We start from the raw sequence: 21443 nt of genomic DNA, 5'->3' as shown, positions 1-21443 counted from the left end.
TTAATGAGTAAGTCAGATGGTTCCTGTACTTTTTACTGCATCTGTGTTTGGGTTCCTTTTCTGCTACTAATGACTCATTGAAGTTGTCACAAATGCACGCTTGGTATCCAGTATTGATCTATTTCTCAATTAATGCAACCCCCCCCCCACAACTTTGTGAACAAACCACAGCAGTGTGTTCAGTTGAAGTCTAGTTGTGAGGGGAAATGTTCTGATTACTCTGTTGCCACTGTGATGTTCAACGAGTGGGTACTATAATGAAAAACAAACTGAACCAAAGATGGGAATGAATCAAAGTTTGGTGAACTGTTCTAGGATGAGGGGAAATGCTGTTACAGCTGCATTTTCTATAAGGGTGATTTATGTTTCTTGTACCTAGGTTGCTTTGACTTCACCCTTGGACAAGAATCACTGGCATGTCCCTATTTGGGGGTCAGGGTACATGCAAGGTCATGATGGCTATCCCCTATTTATCTTTTTTTTTTTTTAATAAAGAAAATGGTTACCTATTGCAAAATATTTTTCTTGCATAGCTCACAATTTGTGCCCCTTGAAACCAGAAAAAGCAAAGCTGCCATTTTCCTGTATTTTTTTTTGAACCAAAAATACTGGAGTATTGAAAAAGTTTCTCATGTGAATCTTCTTTTGGGGATTTCCTTCCCTCTCCCATTTTAGGCCTCTGGGCAATCGTGCTAGCCCAGGAACCAGAATACAGCTATGGATGTGCGGAGGGGAGCTGCTATCCAGCCACAGGAGACTTGCTGATTGGCCGGCATGACAGATTAACAGCCAGTTCCACCTGTGGGCTCCAAAAGCCTGAACCCTACTGCATTGTGAGCCACCTCCAGGTAAGCCCTAGTAGAGAGGGAGCATCCATTCTGTTGATTACAGCTGGAGAACAATGGTTTCTAGTCATTCTGCCTCCCCCTTCCTCTTTTCTCTCCCTCAGCTGACCAAACAATCCTCACATCCTCTCTTGATAAGTAGAAACATCTGGTTTTGTCTGGGGTTTGAGAGGAAGCAGACTCAATCCCTCGGGCTCAGATTCTGTTTGTACAGTTGCTTGTGTCCTGCTGTTTCCTGCTTTTGTTTGCTTCTGCTCCTTGAATGAACAACCTTCTCGCAGGATTATTGGGAGCGTGAGTCCTCTTTTTCTGGACAATCCTGGTTGTGATCCCAACTAGAACTCTTAATCTTTAGCTCCTGGGCATTCTGTCCAAAAATTTAGGCACTGTCACAGAAGATGCCATTTCTTATGAATTTTTCCGTATAATAGAATGAATGAATGAAAATGACTTGGGTGTGTTCTGCACTTCTTGTATTCCTTTCTTTTATGACATTTGTTAGTGGTAAAATGAAGTGTCACAAAATAAAGGTATATTAGATGTATTGGGGAGGGGGTGTCCTTTGCAGTAGTTGTGTTTCAAGAAATTTGGAAATGCTGGCCCAGAACAGTCAGCCCAGACTCCCTCAAGAGGTTACAGGTTAGAGGGCATGGAGATGTGTACAAGTTGTACTTGACTTCACTGGAGCCTCTAAAATGGCTGCCATTCCTTTAGTTTAGTAAACAGGCCTGGAAATGTCTGTGTGTGCAGTGGATCATGGGAGAAGCATCAGAGAAGCAGGAAAAAGTGTTCCTAGCTGGGAACCAAAATCTGTTTTTTTTAAAGCATTATTTTTTGTACTAGTTAGAACCTTCCATCTACAAATTATTTATTCCAAACTAATCAAGATTTGTGGTATACTGTAAAGCTTACACACTGTGGTGCCCAACATCATCTTATAATGGATGAACTAGGACTCAGGAGACCTGAATTCCACATGGCAATGGAGACTCATAGGAGAGGATTAGGAGGAGGACTGGAAAAAGCACTCTTTAAATATCACACTTACTTTGAAAGTCCTACCTGGGTCTCTATAATTTGGTTCTGACTTGATGGTACATAACACACACACTAAAGTTTCTCTGATCTATGCACATCTATAGACTACAGCAAAAATACGAAAGTTGCAGTCTAATTACATTAATATCAATAAGCTGGAACATTGTCTGGCTCTTATCGCAGCTAAATAATTCTATATGTTCTACATACTCTGTGCATTAATGTCTTTAAAGGGCTTTACTTTGAACTTTGATATAGCATGCTGCAACATTCTACATGGGTTTTGTACTAATTGTAAGGAATCCTAATAGACAAATGTTCTGTTTTCATGTAATAACAGTTTGAAAGTGGGGCATAGCTTTCCAAATGTGGAAACAATCTAACAGGCATGTCTGACGAAAAACAGATGACCCAATTATTAAGAAAAGCCATGTGTGCACCCCAAGCAAAGCAGCCGGACTTTCCAATAGGTTAATAAAAATCCTTCTCAAATGGCTAGATCCATCATGTTTATGATGATCAATGCCGTAGGTGTAAACTTGGGCTACATATATATCATCAGCTCCAGGATAATGATATATACAAGGCACTAAATCCCATAGAATATAGTTCAGTTAGCTTGGTATAATAATTAAGTTTTTGCTTGGGGGTAATCTTTATTGGAACACTGAAGGTTTGTTTAATCCATGCTAGAATTTTGCCATTGTGAATCACATAGTTTGTTTTTGTTTTGTTTTTTGCACAGAAATATGTATAGGAATAAGCCACTGATATCTAGTTCTTGTACCTTAACAATCATGTGTTCATGTGTATGCATGGGAAACTGCAGAAACAGAGAGAAAAAATTCTGCATCAGGAAATCTGTTCTGTTCACAGTTAAGCATGTATAGATTCCTAATTTCTGCTGAATTGTAAATATGTACACAACTGTAGGTGAAGTTATTTAAAACTGGAGTTGATTGTACTCCAGGAGTGTTACCGTTAAAGCATTTACAATGCAAAGTAGCTAGTTAGACAAATAAGAAGCATTAGTAGATTTCTTTTCCTCTGAATGATGACACATGAGAGATCTCCAACTCTATAGCATCATCTCTAGCAAAATGCTTTCACAAAATACTAGCAATCTTGGCCACTGTCACATTGATCTTCACAAAATACTAGCAATTTTGTGAAGATCAACGTGACAGTGGCCAAGAAACAATCAATTTCAAGAGTACACAAATGCCTAAATATGGATTTTTTTCTTTAAAAATCAGCAAAAGTTGCTGCTCAGTTTTGAAACTGGTTTTTAAGGGAAAGCTGACAGGAGACTGGGAACATTCATCCCATGAACTTTGGTGTAGCCACCCAAATGAGACAGAGAAATAGAAATAAATCAAAATTGTCTAAAAAGACCAGAGTTGGAGAAGGAAATTGTGATGAAGAAATCTGTTTCGAAGCAGACTCCATATATTTATGTTTATGTGCTAATGCTGGGATCCAAAAAACAGATGGGGAGAAGCGTATATGCTGAAAATTTTAAAAAAGGAGAAAAAATATCAGAAGAAAAACACTTCTCTTATTACAGTGTTCAACGAGTAACCCAATGTTGATCCCCATTATAGTATTTAGAAGGGGAAAACTCAAAGGTTGTTCATTGCTGCTTTTTGTTCCATTAAAGAACACATTTAAAATTGACAAGGAATGCTTTTATTCCTTATATCAGAGTGCTTTAAAAAGTTCCCATAAAGTTGCTCTGAAAAGTAACTAGATAACTTCATTAATTTTATCAGTAGGGCAACTTAGTTCCCACTAAGTTACTTCAACGTTGTTACTTTGAAGTACTGGCATAGATATAATGACTCCTTGAAAATACCATATTTTTCCATGTATAAGACACTACTTTTTCCTAAAATCATTACACTAGAAATTGAGGGGCATGTTTTACACAGAAGTATGCTGAGAACATGGAGAGAACAAAATGGCCTGTACTTTGCCTCTGTAAACAGGCTTCCTTCAATCATGAGACTTAGCTGCCTCCAATCATGAGCCTTAAGTAACTGACATCAGCCGATGCTGAACAAACCAACTGGAACACACCTCGTTGGAGGTGGAGCCTGTAGGCTCAGATTCAACAGGAACTCCTAATGTCTGAGCCCAAAGGCTAAATACTCAAGGACAAGTTTTCTTAATTTTGGGGTTAGAAAAGTAGGGGGACATGTTATAAATGGGAGGCATCTTATAAATGGAAAAATACAGTATGTGATTTGAATTAGAGAAAGAAATGAGCAAGTAGTTGCAGCCCAGGGGGAAAAGGTTGCAACAATGAGAATCTCCAGGAGCTGTCATGACTAGGTATGCATATTGCTTGCTACACAAACAAGCAGCATTTCTAAATAGTAGAAACGACTGTGCGTTGGAACATGCTAGATTATTTCCCCAAAAAAGCAGAGTGCTGCACAGGTAGTCACTTGTCTAGCAAGTCACTCCCAGGATCAGAACCTGGCTAGTCAAGAGAGAGGAGCACACAGAAAAAAAATTGTATACAGCATCTGCAATATAAGGCTTTTGCATGAGAGCCAGTGTGGTGTCAGACTAAGTTTCAGGAGACCTAGGTTCATATCCACCCAAGCCCTAATGGAAACTCACTGGAGGAAACTCACTGGAAACTGACTTAAGTAATGTGTCTCTCATACCTTGAAAACCCTACTAGGATCGCTACAAGTTGGGTGCAACTGAACAGCATATAACAATAACAAGAAGGCTATTGCACGGGTTTATACTGCATGTGCATCAACAAGTTCATCACAGAACAACACAGCATAGACTACACTTGTATCACTAGCAGAAAATTGAAATGAATCTATCTGCAGAATACATATCAGAAGAAAACAAATCAGTCAATGCATAATACACAATACGTGTTGACAGACTTAATTCTGTAGACCTTTAAAAAAAAGACCATCAAATTTATTATGGCATAAGCTTTTGTCATCTGTTCACCCTGCACTCTGTCCTGCACCTAGTAAGGCTAAATCCACATGTCTGCACAGCTCTTACTGTACATTTTATCACCGGGTAACAATATGGTATGTGGTATCCCCCACCCAACTTTGTCTTAACACTTGGCTTTGATTCAAAGTTCTAGAGAACCCAAGCGTTCAACAGAAGCATTAGTGAGCTGTGACTTGTCTCCCTCCACAGCGTTTAATCACCATATCAAAGCAGAGGCTCACAAATCATTTGTCAAACTACTGTAGAGGGCAAATTAGATGTTCATAATATGCTCCAAAACTAACGGCATAAAGGCATTACATGTACTAACAGACTGGTTCTGCCTTGGAGATACCCATTTTGCCAGTTCTACTCTTTAAAAGAGTATGCCAAACAGTCTTTTGACATCTGCATTGGCCAGGTAGTGGCGTGGGCAAGATAAATACAGTGGTGCCCCGCATAATGAGCGCTTCATTTAGCGACGAATCCGCATAGCAATTAAGTTTTTGCGATCGCAAAAGCGATCGCATTGCAATGATTTAGATAGTGAAAAATCGCTTTGTGATGATCGGTAAGCTGTTTCGCTTACTGACTTCCGCATAGCGATGTTTTTTCTAACAGCTGATCGGCAGTTCCAAAATGGCCACCGGGTTAAAAAAATGGTCGCCCGCTGTGTTTTCGCGCCCATTCCTCACTTACTGGGCAGTGAAAAGGGCGGCCGTATGGAGGATTTTCGCTGAACGGTGTTTTTTGCCCATAGGAACACATTAAACGTGTTTTAATGCATTCCTATGGGCTTTTTTGTTTCGTATAGCGACGATTCCACATAGCAACAATTTTTTCAGAACGGATTATCATCGCTAAGTGGGGCACCACTGTATGACAGTTGTCTGACAATTATGGCATTTATGCAGAAGACAACCATACGAGGTCAGTTGAATGCATATGGCAGGAATACTGCAAACAATTATATGCAAATAGACTGTAAGCTGGCTCATAAAGATACTTCAAATCTTTTGAAAACAATTTCAAGCCCATTAGAGTTATATGTAAGAAAGTTGAACATAGTGACCAGTATCCTATTTCTAGTTCCAACTCTAATTAAACCCAATGGTACAGCAACGCTTACGTAAATCTCTTTGAAATCAGTATGTCCACTCAAGTTGGGCCTACTAAAGGATAGTGGTCAAAGCAAACTAAGCATCTTGTCAAGATGACTCTGGACTGAATCTTGAGTAGTGCTGAGGATCTAGTTTATGACACAAGTGTTATCAGACATCTGCAGTGCTTATCCATATATATAAGTTTAAAGTTTTTGCAAAAGTCCAGTGTGGTCTCCTTTAAGTTGAAAAGCAGAACTCTTCCAAACATGAGGAGAAGAATTGAAAAGAAGTTGTAAGAGGAAGTCAGGGAGTAAACCTGGTCAAAAACCATAATAAGAGGAGCCAAGATAGAATTTTAGGAATAGATTCTGAAATTTTACAACAACAACTTCTTGCAGGTTTTGGACCAGAGTTAGCGCTGTCTTATGCTGGGCACATGTGGAAAGCAAACACATTTTATGATGCATCATATCATCATTATCCCAGGGCATTTCCATTAAAGCACCTGCTTTTGTTTCCATTTTTCTGCCTTTGCACAGATAACACAAAATAGCCCTAACCCTGTTTTTGAACCCACTGGTTTTTGGCTGTTGAATTTTCTTGTTTTTTAAAAATGGAAGCATATCATTATAGTGCTGGCAATCCTATAAGAAGCGTTTGATGATAAATTTGCTGTCTTACCAGTTGATCTACAGTACATAATACTAGGATTATATGGTATTTACATTGCTGGAGTGTAGAGGCTTAGTAACTTAGCTTGTGACAACTGAAGAGAAATAACTGTTCTGGAAATCAGTATTAAGGAAAGAGGAAGGGGGGAAACTTGTTATTGTAAAGGATGAATGGAAGCGGTCTGGCCTGTGCGCTGCACGCAACCTCCAACATCCCGGTGTGTCCCGTGAAGACTTGCATTGCAGGAAGAGAAAAACTAAAAATGAACAGCCATACACTTAGAAGCCTTAAACATGATCATCCATTTAAACTCTATTTGTGACCCCATAACGCTTTTTTTAAAAAAATATATAGAAATAGCCTTTTTCCACTACCCAAAACTGAAAGTGACAATTTGGCACCTTTCTATTTTAGGAAAAAAAAGAGGTGACTGCAGCCCACAGAGGAGCGTGAGTGTTGGAAAATGGGATGGGTTTGGGAACTGCAGAGAGTCAGAGGTGCCCCTTTCCATTTTCCACCACCCCTGCTCCTAAATCGTCTAAGCCTGTTCATCACTTGCACAGGAAGAAATGGTTCCTAAGTTTATCCATGTCCACAAATCTGATAGCCGCTATGAAGGGATGATGTGATTTGTCTAGCTAGAAAAGTGACCTAAAAAAAAAGAGGAAGGAAGTCAGTCTAAGAATAGCAGTCCAAACACAGATTTAGAAAAGATGAGGAGAGGAAACCTGTCTGTCTATTCATCTCCTTCCCCAGGTGGTTGAAGTTACTTGCTTCATTTCCAGTGTATAATATATGCAATTAACAAAAGGCAACCATGAGTTCATTTCAAAGTGTATACCTATCTGTTTTTAAGTGTACATTTTAAACAAGCAAATAAAACAAGTAGCCACATTTGCGAGTTAGAACAAATCAAAGAGAGGAATAAAGAGTGTTTCCAGCTTTTGAGTTGTACGAAAAGCTTCTTTCTGCTGAACGATAAGAACTTGTGGTCTATTATTTGGTTGGGGGGAATCTGACCCTGCATGCTTTATTGAATTGCAACGCTCGTGATCTCACACCATCAGCCGTGCTAGCTGGAGATAAGACAAGTTGCAATCTAGAATATCTGGAGGGCTAGAGATTTCCCATCCCTAGTTTATGAGAACTGCCTTGGACTTGATGGCCTCATAGGCCCCTTCCAACTTAACTTTTCTATGATTCTATTTTTCCTGGGGCTTAGAATAAAAGGGCTATAATTCTCTTCTCTCCTATCTTCTCTAGCTAGTGCCTCTTATTCACTCCTTTCCTCGTGGTCTTCCAAGCTTCTTTTGTCTTTTTCATCTTCTAGTCTCATTAAGATGCCTTCCCAGAATCTCCTATAACAGAATCTCCCAGTTAATTCCTTGAGACCGGGAAAGAGACACTCCAGGCAGACTGCAAGGTCTATAGCTTTGTAAGTTAGAAATACGACAATGTCTTTGTATACACTGTGACCAGGTTTGTCAGGTCTCAGGGTGCTGACTGATGCCTCGGGGAATTGCTGGAGGATGAAAAAGGCTGGTTTTACTGTTTGTGGAGGGCTTAATACCTGGGTGATTGTTGAGCCCTCCATCAGCTGATGCCAGGCTCACTGGCTCCATGCAAAATTGCTTCTATGTGTGTGCATCTAATGGCTGCAGTCTCATTCCTAAGTGTAGTGAATTGCACTAGAGTAGGGCCACTGATGTGGTGAGTCAGCTTCTCCTTCAGTCTCATTTATTCAAATGTGCCTACTCTAAATGCAACTTACTATGCTAAGCAACAGGATTTCAGCCACTATTTTTTTAAAAGGTAGTGCAGAAAATCTACCTTTATAACCTCACTTTTTAAAATGTACACACAGAACAGTTTGCATTTCTTCCCACTCTCTGCAACATGGCAACCCTCCCTGCCATCTTGATATTGCTCCTCCCCACCCCCAATTGCAGGGATTGGAAATCCAGTGACTTGGCAACCTAATCTATGGCACTCCTAGTATTTATAGCTGGATAGCTCAGTGATCTGCGTCTCTGGCTGGGAGATCGATTCCTCATTGTGCTCCTTGACGGGGTCTGGACTCAATGATCCATAGGGTTCTTTCCAGCTCTGCAGTTCTAAAATTATTATTATAAAGTTCTGATCAACAACAACTAGTGGCACTGGTGATAATATAGACCCAAGATAGGCATCTTGATACCCCCCCCCCCCCCAGTTTGAGGCCCATTCCATCATGGCTATCACCCTGGGAGGGTAAGCAGGAAGGAATCTTGTCTGCCAAATTTCTGCTTTTGTAATTTAAACTTTGTTGCATCAGATAGTGTGACACACACCAGAACATAAGCTGCCAGAGTTATGTCACTTCAACTCCATTTCTCCCAGAGGCACAGCTAAGGTGAAACATGGAATGATTGCAATGATTTTAAGGAAAAACTGAAATTATGCTTAATCTAGTTGTAAATGAGCACTTATACTTTTCCAACACTTTTATATTGTTACATGATCTAATTTTGGATGGCACTTTTTCTTTATGGCATTGGTTTATATAACTAAGCAAAATGTGTTAATTTGAAACCTGGGACAATTAATATAATCATTTACCTCACCTGAAATTTTGAGGAAGATTTGCTAGTATTTGGAATCTTCCTATAACACCCCAATTTGGCAATCATATTATCCCGAGACTGTTTCCTGGGGTGTAGATATACATTAAATGCACTGTGTTTAGGCTTTTTTTCCCCTTTGGTCCCCAGTATGCCTGGTGTTGGTCAAGGCTGTGAGGGTACCTAATGGAGTTGTGGTGTACTGGATTGTGAAATACTGATTTGCATTTTTAATTTCAGGAAGACAAGAAATGTTTCATGTGCGATTCACTGGACCCATTCCATGAAACTCTGAACCCTGATAGCCATCGCATTGAAAATGTGGTCACTACCTTTGCTCCAAACCGGCTCAAGCTGTGGTGGCAATCAGAAACGGGTAGGCTATACATGGGGGACAGAATTGTTCCAGAACACAACTCATTGACTTTACCTGATCTGACATGTTTTTGTATGCTTTTAATTGGCTGTGCAGCTTTCTGCCTTGTAATTACTGCTTCTGCCACATAGTGTTTTAAAACATTAAACAGAGGTTGCTCTTCTTTGTCAAAGTAGAGCCATCAATTTAAGTTTAGATACATTCTTTTCAGACCAAAGTTTTTCAAAGCCTCAATATGTTGTTATAAGAGTAGTGTAAAGAAAGATATATTCCACACAGATGGCACACTCTTCTCACATTTCAAAATGGTGTATACACAAAAATATTTAAACTTAATTCAAATCCTAAATTGCATGGAGTTGCTCCAGGGTAAGGCCTTCTTGATGGCGGTACTGAAGGTTGGAACTTCAGGATGCTGATTTAGCTCTTTCCCTACCAGTTTTTAGAAGGGTTGGCAAATTTGTTACCTGATTATGTCTTTTAAGTTAATTGTTTCTTTTGATTTGATTTTTAGTTGTTTTGATTATGTTTGTGAGCTGTTTTGAGGGCTGGGAAAAGTAGCATTTTTTAATTTGTGTGCATATATATATCCTGGCAGGAGCCCGACCACTCTTCTCTCCCTCCCCACGCAGCTGACCACTCATCAGCTGAGCAGGGAGACTCCCTTTCTTGCACCAGTCAACTGTGTGGGGAGGCAAGGAAGGGGTGGTCAGGCTCCTGGCAGGATTTGTACACCTCTGCAGCTAAAGAAGCCCAGTGCCATGCAGAGCCCAGTGAGTCACCTGACCAGTTCTAGGGGAGAGAGTTAGGCCCCTAGGTCATATTCGTATCCCTGAGATACAAATATGAAGTGCATATCTCTACTGATAATTGCATGGGGAAATTGCTTTATCTTGTAATTTTGTAATCTTGTAATTTACAAGCAATGCTGCAGTCCTGTGTGAAACCCTTCAACTATAGTCCATTGCAAAATGTCTTATTGCTTTCAGTGAAATTCACTTCTGAGGAAGTGTTCTTCAGACTACGGCCCTAGTTTGCAAGTGGGGTGGAGGAGAATAAAATTATCAAACTAAGTCGAGCTCTCTACCCCCAGGGTTTCCTATTCAGCATTCTACATATCCAACATGGGAGTTTATTGCACTTAAACTTGGCATCAGAAGAGCTTCAACATAATGTTCTCACAAGTATTCCTCAGAAATAAACAACACATGTTCTTTGTGTCTATTTCATACTTTCTGCATTGGATCAGTCATTTAAAGGATTTAATGAGTTGCTCTTCAGGGTGAGGGGATATCACTGGTTGGGAAAAACTGAAGGATTCCAGTTCAGCAAAGTTCTAAATGTTCCTATTCAAAAGCACTTTTAGGCTTGGTGAAGCTAACCTCGCTGCCTAGTGTGACATATCCCAGACCTACTGACACCAAATCAATGTGACAAACCCAGACCTACTGGGATCTGCCACACGTTAACTAAGCTGCCACCAACCATTCCCTTTAAGAAGTCACACAGACCAGGGATGGATTTTTAAACAATAAAAAGAATAAGGTTTATTTTAAATACACACAGGGAAAAATAAACAATCAGGTGAATAGGATAAAGTAACGTGGCTTATTCTCACTCATACATACACACAGTTTGGTTCACACAGAACCCTTAACTTGAAGCACAGACCCTGAACCTATCAGTTCTGGCTAACCAACAGACACCTGAACCTATCAGGTTGGTACTCTGACACACAGTAGTACCCTGTCTGACACACAGACTCCCACAACAGCTTCTTCTTCCCAGCTGCTGCTTCGTCACATCCCAGTGTCTCTCAGCATCTCTCTCTCACCACACACGCTCCACATATATATACAGTACAGCCCCTCCTCCTGATGTCCCGCCTTCCACTCCCCATAGGATGGAACTTTCCCTCCAAACCCATGACAGACAGGTAACATCAGTGCTGTATGTAACACCTCCCCTCTTTATAAGTTGTTTTGTAGGGGGAAAGCTAACGTGCTTTTCACCAAAAAACAACCTTGATAAAACACACAACAACAGTTATACATACACTACCATATAATACTTACTTATCCTTACATTCTAAGTTAAACCATAGCAAATAGGCATTTAAACATTTAACATATACATTACTTCAATTTACCTTTATTCATACAAACCAAATTCAAAAAAAACCAGGTACATTTAACCTTGTCATCATTATATACACATAGTCCATGTTCTTTCGCCGTCTTCATTCTTCAGGTCTTCTTGATAAGGCGTCAGCAACACAGTTCACTGACCCTCTGACCACCTTCACTTCAAAGTCATAGTCCTGTAGGTTTAAAGCCCACCTCATAAGTTTGCTATTGTGGGTTTTCATTGTCTTTAACCATTGCAATGGTGAATGGTCAGTACACAGAATAAAATGTCTTCCCCAGATGTAAGGCTTGGCCTTCTGGATCGCGTAGACTATGGCCAAACACTCCTTCTCCACGGTTGCCAAATGTCTCTCACCTTTTTGAAGTTTCCTACTCAGGTAGGACACTGGATGCTGGTCACCATTCTCATCCTCCTGGCACAGAACTGCTCCTACCCCGCTGTTAGACGCATCGGTGTAGATGATGAACTCCCGGTCGAAGTCTGGAGCGCGCAGGACAGGATAGTTGATTAACGCCTCCTTCAACCTCTGGAACGCCGCCTCACAGTCGCTGGTCCACGGGATGCGGTCATCAGCCGTCTTCCTCGTCAGATCGGTCAGCGGAGCCGCAATCTCGCTAAACCTCGGGATGAACTTTCTGTAGTAGCCCACCAACCCAAGAAATGATTTGACCCTTTTCTTGGTGTTGGGTCTAGGCCAATCACGAACAGCTTCTATTTTGGCCTCCAGGGGTTTTATCATTCCTCCCCCTACCATGTGACCCAAGTATTTTATTTCTGGGCTACCCAGCTGACACTTGCTGGCCTTTACTGTTAGCCCTGCTGCACTTAACCTCTGCAGCACTAACTCCAGGTGTATCAGGTGATCTTCCCAGGTATTACTGAAGATCCCTATGTCGTCAATGTAGGCCACTGTAAAGTCACTGAGCCCTGCCAAGGTCTGGTCCATCAGCCTTTGGAATGTGGCTGGTGCATTTCTGAGACCAAAGCTCAGGACTCTAAACTCATAGAGACCAAAAGGGCTGCAAAAGGCAGTCTTTTCTTGATCCCTGGGATCAATTCTTAATTGCCAATATCCCTTTACCAGGTCCAATGATGAGATGAACCGACAACCCCCTATGGTTTCAATCAGGTTGTCTAGCCTGGGCATTGGGTAGGCATCAGGAGTGGTTACACGGTTTAATTTCCTGTAATCAACACAAAACCTAATGCTCCCATCAGGCTTGTCCACAAGGACTGTCGGAGAGGACCAAGGACTAGAAGAGGGGACGATTATGTTCTCCCTCAGCATTTCGTCCAGCTCCTTCCGCACCTTGTCCCTATAGGGTCCCGTTACTCGGTATGGGGATACTGCCTGCGGGGGTGCATCCCCTGTGTGGATCCGATGCATCACTCCCTTCACTATCCCCGGCTTGTTGGAAAACACCTGCTGATATTTACTAAGCAGCATTTTTAGTTCTTGCTGCTGGTCTTGGGTGAGTGCAGGACTGATCTTTACCTCCTCTGGGTTGTATTTTACTTCCCCTCTACCCTCCCAGAAGGGTAATTCAGCTTCCTCACTCTCAGCTGCTTTTATCGCAAATAAAACCCTCTGCTCCCCTCTGTAGTAGGGTTTTAGGGCATTCACATGAACCACCCTCCTTGCTTGGTTCTCCTCCTGCTCTATTAGGTAGTTCAGGTCTGACATCTTGGAAATGACCCTATATGGTCCTGCCCATTTGAGCTGCAGTTTATTCTCTCTGCAGGGCCTAAGCCAAAGCACTTCCTCCCCTGGGTCAAAGTGCCTCTCTCTAGCTTTGTGGTCATACCAAGTTTTCTGTCTGACCTTCTGAGCTTGCAGGTTTTCTGCTGCCAGCTCTAGATTTCTCCTTAGGTCATTCATCAAGGTGTCTATGTATGTCACAACGTCTTGTGGGTCATCCTGGGTGATCTGCTCCCAATTTTGTTTGATCAAATCAAGGGGCCCTTTCACCCTTCTCCCAAATAAAAGTTCAAATGGACTGAACCCGGTACTGGCTTGTGGCACTGATCGATAAGCAAACAAAAGGGATTGCAGCTTCTGGTCCCAATTGTTTGGATTCTCTGCCAAGTAAGCCCTAATCATGCGCATTAGAGTCCCATTGAACTTCTCAGTTAACCCATTACTTTCAGGATGATAGGCAGTGGTTTCCTTGTGCTTAATTCCACAGATTTGCCATAAGCGTTTCATGAGCTTTGATGTGAACGATGCGCCCAAATCTGTGATTATCTCTGAGGCAAATCCCATCCTGGACATATACCCCACCAAAGCATCGGCCACTGTGTTAGTTTCGATGTTAGTCAAGGGTATGGCTTCAGGATACCTTGTGGCATGGTCCACAATTGTTAGAATGAACCTGTTCCCCCTCTTTGTGGCCTTGGGCAAAGGTCCCACAATATCCACCCCTATGCATTTGAACGGAGTGTCAATCACAGGCAAAGGGCACAACTTTGCTTTGGTCCTGTCGCGGTTATTCCCCTGCCTTTGACACACATCACATTGTTTACAGAACTCCCTGATCTGCTTCCCTATGTCAGGCCAGTAGAAATTCTGTGTGATTCTCTGCTGTGTTTTGTTCACTCCTAAGTGCGCAGCAAACATGTCAGAGTGACCCCTTTGTAAGATCATGGGGCGATACTTTTCAGGTACCACCAGCTGACTTCTGATCCCATCTCCCCCTTTTGAGATATTCCTCAGGGTTTCTCTATATAAAATCCCCTTTTCCTCCAGAAATCTCACTGGGGTTTCAGGTGTTAGCTGGGCGTCAGTCACCTGTTCAAAACACTTTTGGAGAGTGGCGTCTGCCTTTTGCTCCTGTCCAAATCTGCTGTCTGTGGTTAAGGTTTCCACCACAGCTTCTGAACTCCCCTCTGCTTCCGCCTCTGGCTCATCATTACCCCCTTGAACTGTCCCCGTGGTGGCTTGTGAGCGTGTAATCACTAGGACCCGTTTCACATGTTCAGCCAGGTCATTTCCCACGAGCACGGCTGCTGGCAGAGTCGATGAAATCGCTAGCCTCCAAACTCCCCTCCAGCCTTGAAAGTTGACAGGTACCTCCGCTACTGGCAGAGAGATTACCTGCCCCTCAATCCCTGCCACCTTTATGCTCTCATTTGGGATTATAAACTCCCTAGGAATAATATCTGGATGGCACAGGGTTACCTGGGAACAAGTGTCCCGCAGCCCCCTATACTGACGGTCAAGTATTCCTACGTCCACCCCAGCTGTCTCAAACAACGGAGAATCTGTTTTCACCAGCAAGCAGCGCTTTACCTCCACAAGAGGACCATTTTCCTCAGCCTGATCAGCAGAGGTAGCTGTTCCAGACTGAGTAGTCATGGCAACCGGCTCCCTCAGTGACAATGAGCCTTGCTCTTTCTGGACACAGAACACAGCTTTTGGCTTGGTCCCACTAGCATTCTGAGGCACCATTCCTTTTAGCTGCTTTAATTTCTCACACTCTGAGATTAGATGACCCTTTCCCTGACAGAAATAACATTTTCTGGTGTATTTTGATTCTCTCTCATCTTGTTTTGGTTTTCCCTCCAAAATCTGAGGTCTTAGTTTCATGTCTGAGGGCTTCCCTTCACCATGGGCCCCTCCCCCTTGCTGGCTTTTCCCTGGTCCCTGAGAGTACTTGCTGTAGGTTTCTTTGGGTTTACCTACAGATTTCCCCTCACCCAAGGGCTTTCTTATTTGAGAAATAAAATCTGCGATCTCGGCGGCTGCTGCCACAGATTTCGGTTTCCTTTCCCTCACCTGGAATTTCAATTCCCCATGCAGGACTGAATAGAACTGTTCCAGTGCTATCAAATCTTTAAGCTGCTCATAGGTCTCTATCTCCTCCTGCGATAGCCATTTCTCAAGCAGCCTCACCAATTGGGCCCCCACTTGGGTAAAAGTCTGTTCTGGTTTCTTGGTGAGGGACCTGAATCTTTTTCTCAGCTGTTCCGCATTTATCCCATGTCTTGCAAACACCAGTTTCTTAAACTCTGCAAAATCTTTCATCAGTTCCTCAGGCATCTCGGCATAAACCTCAGCCAGGCTACCACTGATTAAAGATCGCATGATGGTCATCTTCTCAGTTTCCCTCACTGAGAAGTCCACAAACGCTCTTTCCACTAAGGAAAAGAACACCTCAGGACAATCTCCCTTGTGGTACACAGGGAATTTCTTCAGGTCAGCTTTAGACAGTTGGCCTCCCTCAGAATCCCTATTGTTATTATTGTTCTGGTTCATCAGTTCCAGTTTTCTTAATTCAAACGCCATTTTCTCTCTCTCCAATGCCAATTCAAATTGTCTCTGTCTCTCTCTTTCCCTTTCCTCCATCTCAAATTGCCGCTGTTTCTCTCTTTCCTCCACTTCAAATTGCCTCATCCTCAGTTCATGCTGTTGGGCTAGGAGTAATTTTCTGAGTTCTGGGTTCTGCTCTCCTGTGCTGTCACCTTGCACTGAGCCAAATTCATCCTCAGAACCTTGGTCAATCTGGGGGTCTTTCACTTCACTCATGTCGGCCATCTGGCTTCGAGTCAAGGGCATAATCCCCCCTCAGAACAGGCTGCTTTAAAAAGTCAAGCCTCAAAATAAAACGACCACTTTTTTCCTTCTTGCCTCAGAACCAGCTCTCCCTAGAGATTGCTGCTGTTCTTCAGCACTAACTTGCAACAGTATTGAGTCAGCGCCTACCCCCCTCTGCTGGGCCTCTCAGCTGGCAAGCTAGATCACTGTTACTACGCAGTTTTGCCTCAGCTTTTTCCCGCCAAAACTAGGCTGCCTCAGAGCACCTTAATCTAAGTCTCCCCAGTTGGCACGTTCTTCCACTAGTGCACCCCCCCGTGAGGTACACCTAGAAGATTACCTACGCGCCTCAGACTGTCCCTGACTAGACCCCCCTTGCTCTGGGCACGCTTGCCAAGGCTTTGCTGGACCACTGGACAACTGGACCAGTCGTATCCCACACGCTGGACACCAATCAATGTGACAAACCCAGACCTACTGGGATCTGCCACACGTTAACTAAGCTGCCACCAACCATTCCCTTTAAGAAGTCACACAGACCAGGGATGGATTTTTAAACAATAAAAAGAATAAGGTTTATTTTAAATACACACAGGGAAAAATAAACAATCAGGTGAATAGGATAAAGTAACGTGGCTTATTCTCACTCATACATACACACAGTTTGGTTCACACAGAACCCTTAACTTGAAGCACAGACCCTGAACCTATCAGTTCTGGCTAACCAACAGACACCTGAACCTATCAGGTTGGTACTCTGACACACAGTAGTACCCTGTCTGACACACAGACTCCCACAACAGCTTCTTCTTCCCAGCTGCTGCTTCGTCACATCCCAGTGTCTCTCAGCATCTCTCTCTCACCACACACGCTCCACATATATATACAGTACAGCCCCTCCTCCTGATGTCCCGCCTTCCACTCCCCATAGGATGGAACTTTCCCTCCAAACCCATGACAGACAGGTAACATCAGTGCTGTATGTAACACCTAGCTTTAATGATTCTCAGGCAATGGTAGGATGTTGGCAGTACAGGAAGGGTGGTGATGGGGGAGTCCAGTTCTGGGATTCTGGGGGGAATAAAAGATACACCACAGTAGGCTCTCCTTCCTCTATCAAGATAATAGGTCCTTTATGATAGATTAGCATAAAGGAAGACAGGATGTGAGGAAAATAATGGAGCAGAGTCTGGATATTTTTTCGTTTTCTTTGATGGAGTTCTTACTTCACACTGGGAGTTTAAATGATAAAACATCTTTGGAAGATTATTGGCATTTCTAATTGAAAACTGCATATTGAATTCCAACAGGCTAATGACCTTTTGCTAATTGTCAGAGCCTCTCACAAGTGGAATGAATGCAGTCATAAGTTACTAAACACCCCTGAGATCAGTTGATCTTTTTTCCTTCAGGTAACTATGCATAGGATGACAGTAATCCTGTAAAGTAAAGAGGTGTTATAAGAGCATTTTATGTAGCTACTAGTTATTTGCTACCTTTCTTCCTGGATGATAAAATTGAAAACAAGTACCACTGAAAACTAAAATATTAAAAGTAAATCAATTACAATATGAACATTATTAAGTTAGAAAACATTTTTAAAAAACACCTTAGTAACAAAAGCTCAATCAGTTAAGGTGGAAAAGGAAGAATAGCTGCACAACATATTTTGAGTAACTTCACTTACGATCCTCCATTTAGAAGCACCTCAGATGTATGTTGTTTCTGTGCATAACACAGAATGTAGTAGGCACATGGAACCTTCATGTTCACTAAGAGGTACATGCTTAAAACAGAGAATCAACCAGTTTATCCATTCTTGTATGTGAATGTCCAATGCAGTCATTATTGGCATAGAAAAGGGAAGGCTCAGCTTTGTGGATTTTAGTCAGATTCAGCAAGGCGATTCTTATCTTAGGGACATCTATTCAAGAAAGTGATTAATTCAGTGAAAGGTGATGAAGTAGAAAGAAGACCAGTTAATATATCTCTTTGGTCTATATAAGAACTGTGCCATAAATATGACAATATTATTAACAATGCCGAAAGTCATTTAAAGCTTTGTCTGCATAAGTGCTCTGATAAGACACAAGCCATGATTCACAAGTAACAATAAGCTAGGACTAAGAGAATCTGGAAATGAACCCTTGCAAAGTCACACAGGAAGAAGGATTCAAGAAGAGGGATACCCCCCTCCCCCTGAATAATCAAAGGGATTGTTTTTCAAGTTATGTAAGCGTTGTTATTTGTGTGAAGATTCAGCCTTCCTGTCCTGCTGTTACTGTTAGTGTTAAGTGGCCACTTTCTCACAGCAGTTCATTTTGATACCATAATGAGTATTGTTTATGTTTAGTCATATAAAAGTTTCTATAAAAGTTGGGAATATAAATGGTGTATGGCAGACCAGGGCCAAAGTGCGGCGCGAGGGCCACATACGGCCCACAAGCCACTCCTGGCTGGCCCGCGGACAGTTTTGAACATCAAAACCATTCATAGCTTTTTGTCTAAAGTTGATCAGTTGCTTATCTTTAACATACCGCAAAAAAAACTCTTTAGTATTTGCGAAGATTAACAAGTTTAAAATAAAACATTCATAACATCACTGTTTCATTTTATTTTTAAGTAAAGTTGGTTCGGCCCCCGAACACAGTTCAGATTTTTCATCTGGACCCCTATAGAAATTAATTGCCCACACCTGGTATATGGCCAGTAGTGTAGCTGCTGTTATCTGGAAAATAAGTAGAATAAGAAACATTGCATTTTTATTGATGCTTTTTGTTTTGTTCTATTCTGTTCTGATAATATTGTTTGCATTTTTTAAAAAAACCCAACATTCATTGATTGGTCTCTTAAACACTTTTATCCAGTGGTCCCACTGATTTTTATAGACCTGTTTTTCTAAATAAATATGCTCAGATAAATGTAATTGGTATAATTTATATACCTCATGTCATTTCAACTCAATACCTGTATATGTTCATAATATATGCTGTTTTACAAGATAACCTCTAGTGCAGTGTTGGGTGATGTGTAGCTCTCCAGATGTTGTCAGAGTGCTACTCCCATCATCTTTCACCTTTGGTTGTATTGGCTAGGACTAATGGAAGCTGTGGTAATACAACATCTGGAGGACCCTTTGTTTCACACTCATACTCTAGGGATATACTAAATACTGTGCATTTCTGTTTCTACAGCAACTGGTTATTTATTTCACAGTACAGTCAATCTATAAGATTCTGTTTCAAAACCCTCAAAGAACAACAATAGGCTTTGAGGGGTTTGACTGGACTGATTCCCTCAAGAAAAAGAGAGAGGGGAGGTAGGGAAAAAGAAATTCAACTCCTAGCAAATGTTCTTGTTTACAGTTCAACTTCCTCTCTTTTCCTTCTTCCTGTAGGAGTAGAAAATGTAACTATCCAGTTGGATCTGGAAGCTGAATTCCATTTCACTCATCTCATAATGACCTTCAAGGTAAAGAATCCATAACATTCTCTCAAATAGCAGATGAGCACTGTGTAATCTGGGACTGCTCATTGATGGCACTTAGGGGTTTGACAGGCTATTTAAGAGTAAGACAAACAAAATCCCTGGTTTTGTGGAAATCTTCTTTAAAGGATTTAAACAGCCATTAAAATTGGAATGCAGAAGATCCGTTAGTTTTACGATGCAGGCTAATTGCCTTTTTCTGTATGCTTAGATAAATCCCAAACATTCATATACCAGATTTTAAAAAATTAAGGCTGCATTTCGGTACACTAAGAGTAAGTCTTGTTAAACTCAGCGTATTGAATTATTGAGTAGTCGTGTGTAGGATTCTACTGTAACTGGTGTATCACATCTGCAGACATAATCCCTGTTTTGGAAGGTTCTGATTACTGAATTTCTCCTGATGGAGATTTGAGAGTTATATAGGGTCTTACAATTTATTCTGATTTTCCGTTGTAGAACACCTTGTATCTATAGTGAAACCGAGATCCCAGAAACTATATTCCTTAGGACAGCAGTCATGTTAGCTTTAGAATCTTTGGAACTCGGCAGCTGAAATATGGGGTGGGGGAGAGAACATCAGTCTACAGAGTGCTTTTGTTTCAACAGATGTGCTGGCAGGACAAATGTACCATATGGTTTAAAATACATTTTAGTTGGGAGTTGATCATTGGTTCGACTCTCTGGAGACTTGCATTCAGAAAAATTCTGTGAATATTGTTTTTGAAAAATAACACATGGTTTTATGTGAGAACCATTTGGACACGCAATTTTTGTTCTCAGAGAGCAGGTGCTGTTGTTGTTGTTGTAGAAAGAGATCATAGTACACCCAGTTAAAGAGAAATCAGAAGTCTTGTAGCATCTTAATAAATATTTACGTACTTACTTACTTACTTACTTACTTACTTACTTACTTACTTACTTACTTACTTACTTACTTACTTACTTACTTACTTACTTACTTACTTATATCTATAATTGTTTTTCATATATTTTTTAAATAATATTTTTGTGTGTCCAGACACACTACTTCTGAAACCAGTCTTCTGTTTGTCTTGGGCTACAACAGACTAATATTACAACTGGCTAGATTACCTTACCCACAGTTAAACAGTTCTATGGCTGTCTATAGAAAAAAACATTTCCAAAGAATTGATTATCTAGTTTTTATCCACTTAATTTAAGCAGGAGAAAGACAACATAAATATGCAACATACAAATAACTATACATGCCTAATAGAGAAATTTAAATGTAAGTGCTTTTTAAAGACACAATAGAAACACAATAGCAGTACAAATGAATTAGACCACTCATGTATTACATTTATCCTTCATTGTTCATATATTTCTCCCTCGTTGATATATTTCTCCCTCCTGTACATGCTCGCCCATCATCCTGGTTGGTGACTGGCCAGCTCTAAATACCACCCTTCTGGCCATTCCGGCCCCTATCTTCCAAGCCTCTCCCCCATAACAGTCATTGAATGAATAACTCAAACTGTGCATATGATAGAATTTATGAAGGCCATAGGATAAAATAGACACTCAAACTCTACAAGCACCTTTTACTACTTCTAATATACAGCACATACTAGACCTACCAAAATGTATTGTTTTGCCTTAAAGTCAGCAAAGACCACTCTCAAAACAGCTCTTTAAATTTCAGAT

At 41.3% G+C, this 21443-nt stretch overlaps 1 protein-coding gene and 1 long non-coding RNA gene across 3 annotated transcripts in view; one reads left to right on the top strand and one right to left on the bottom strand.

Annotated features, from left to right (window-relative positions):
* LAMB1 (laminin subunit beta 1) overlaps positions 1 to 21443 on the top strand; it is a 94146-nt gene that overhangs the window by 19306 nt on the left and 53397 nt on the right. For both annotated transcript variants that reach the window (XM_073000649.2, XM_073000650.2), the window contains exons 3-5: positions 676 to 848; positions 9472 to 9607; positions 19687 to 19760. In XM_073000649.2, the coding sequence (XP_072856750.2) occupies positions 676 to 848; positions 9472 to 9607; positions 19687 to 19760 (383 nt within the window). The remainder of the gene's footprint in view (positions 1 to 675; positions 849 to 9471; positions 9608 to 19686; positions 19761 to 21443) is intronic.
* Positions 10730 to 19484, bottom strand: LOC144589522 (uncharacterized). The gene is made up of 2 exons (XR_013545682.1): positions 17280 to 19484; positions 10730 to 10997 (listed from the first exon to the last, which is right to left on the bottom strand). It is a non-coding gene; the product is annotated as an uncharacterized LOC144589522 (long non-coding RNA).

This window comes from Pogona vitticeps, chromosome 5 (assembly GCF_051106095.1).
Source record: "Pogona vitticeps strain Pit_001003342236 chromosome 5, PviZW2.1, whole genome shotgun sequence".
Lineage (NCBI taxonomy): Eukaryota > Metazoa > Chordata > Lepidosauria > Squamata > Agamidae > Pogona > Pogona vitticeps.
Note: the sequence above shows the minus strand (reverse complement) of the source record. Positions and strands in the feature narration are given on the sequence as shown.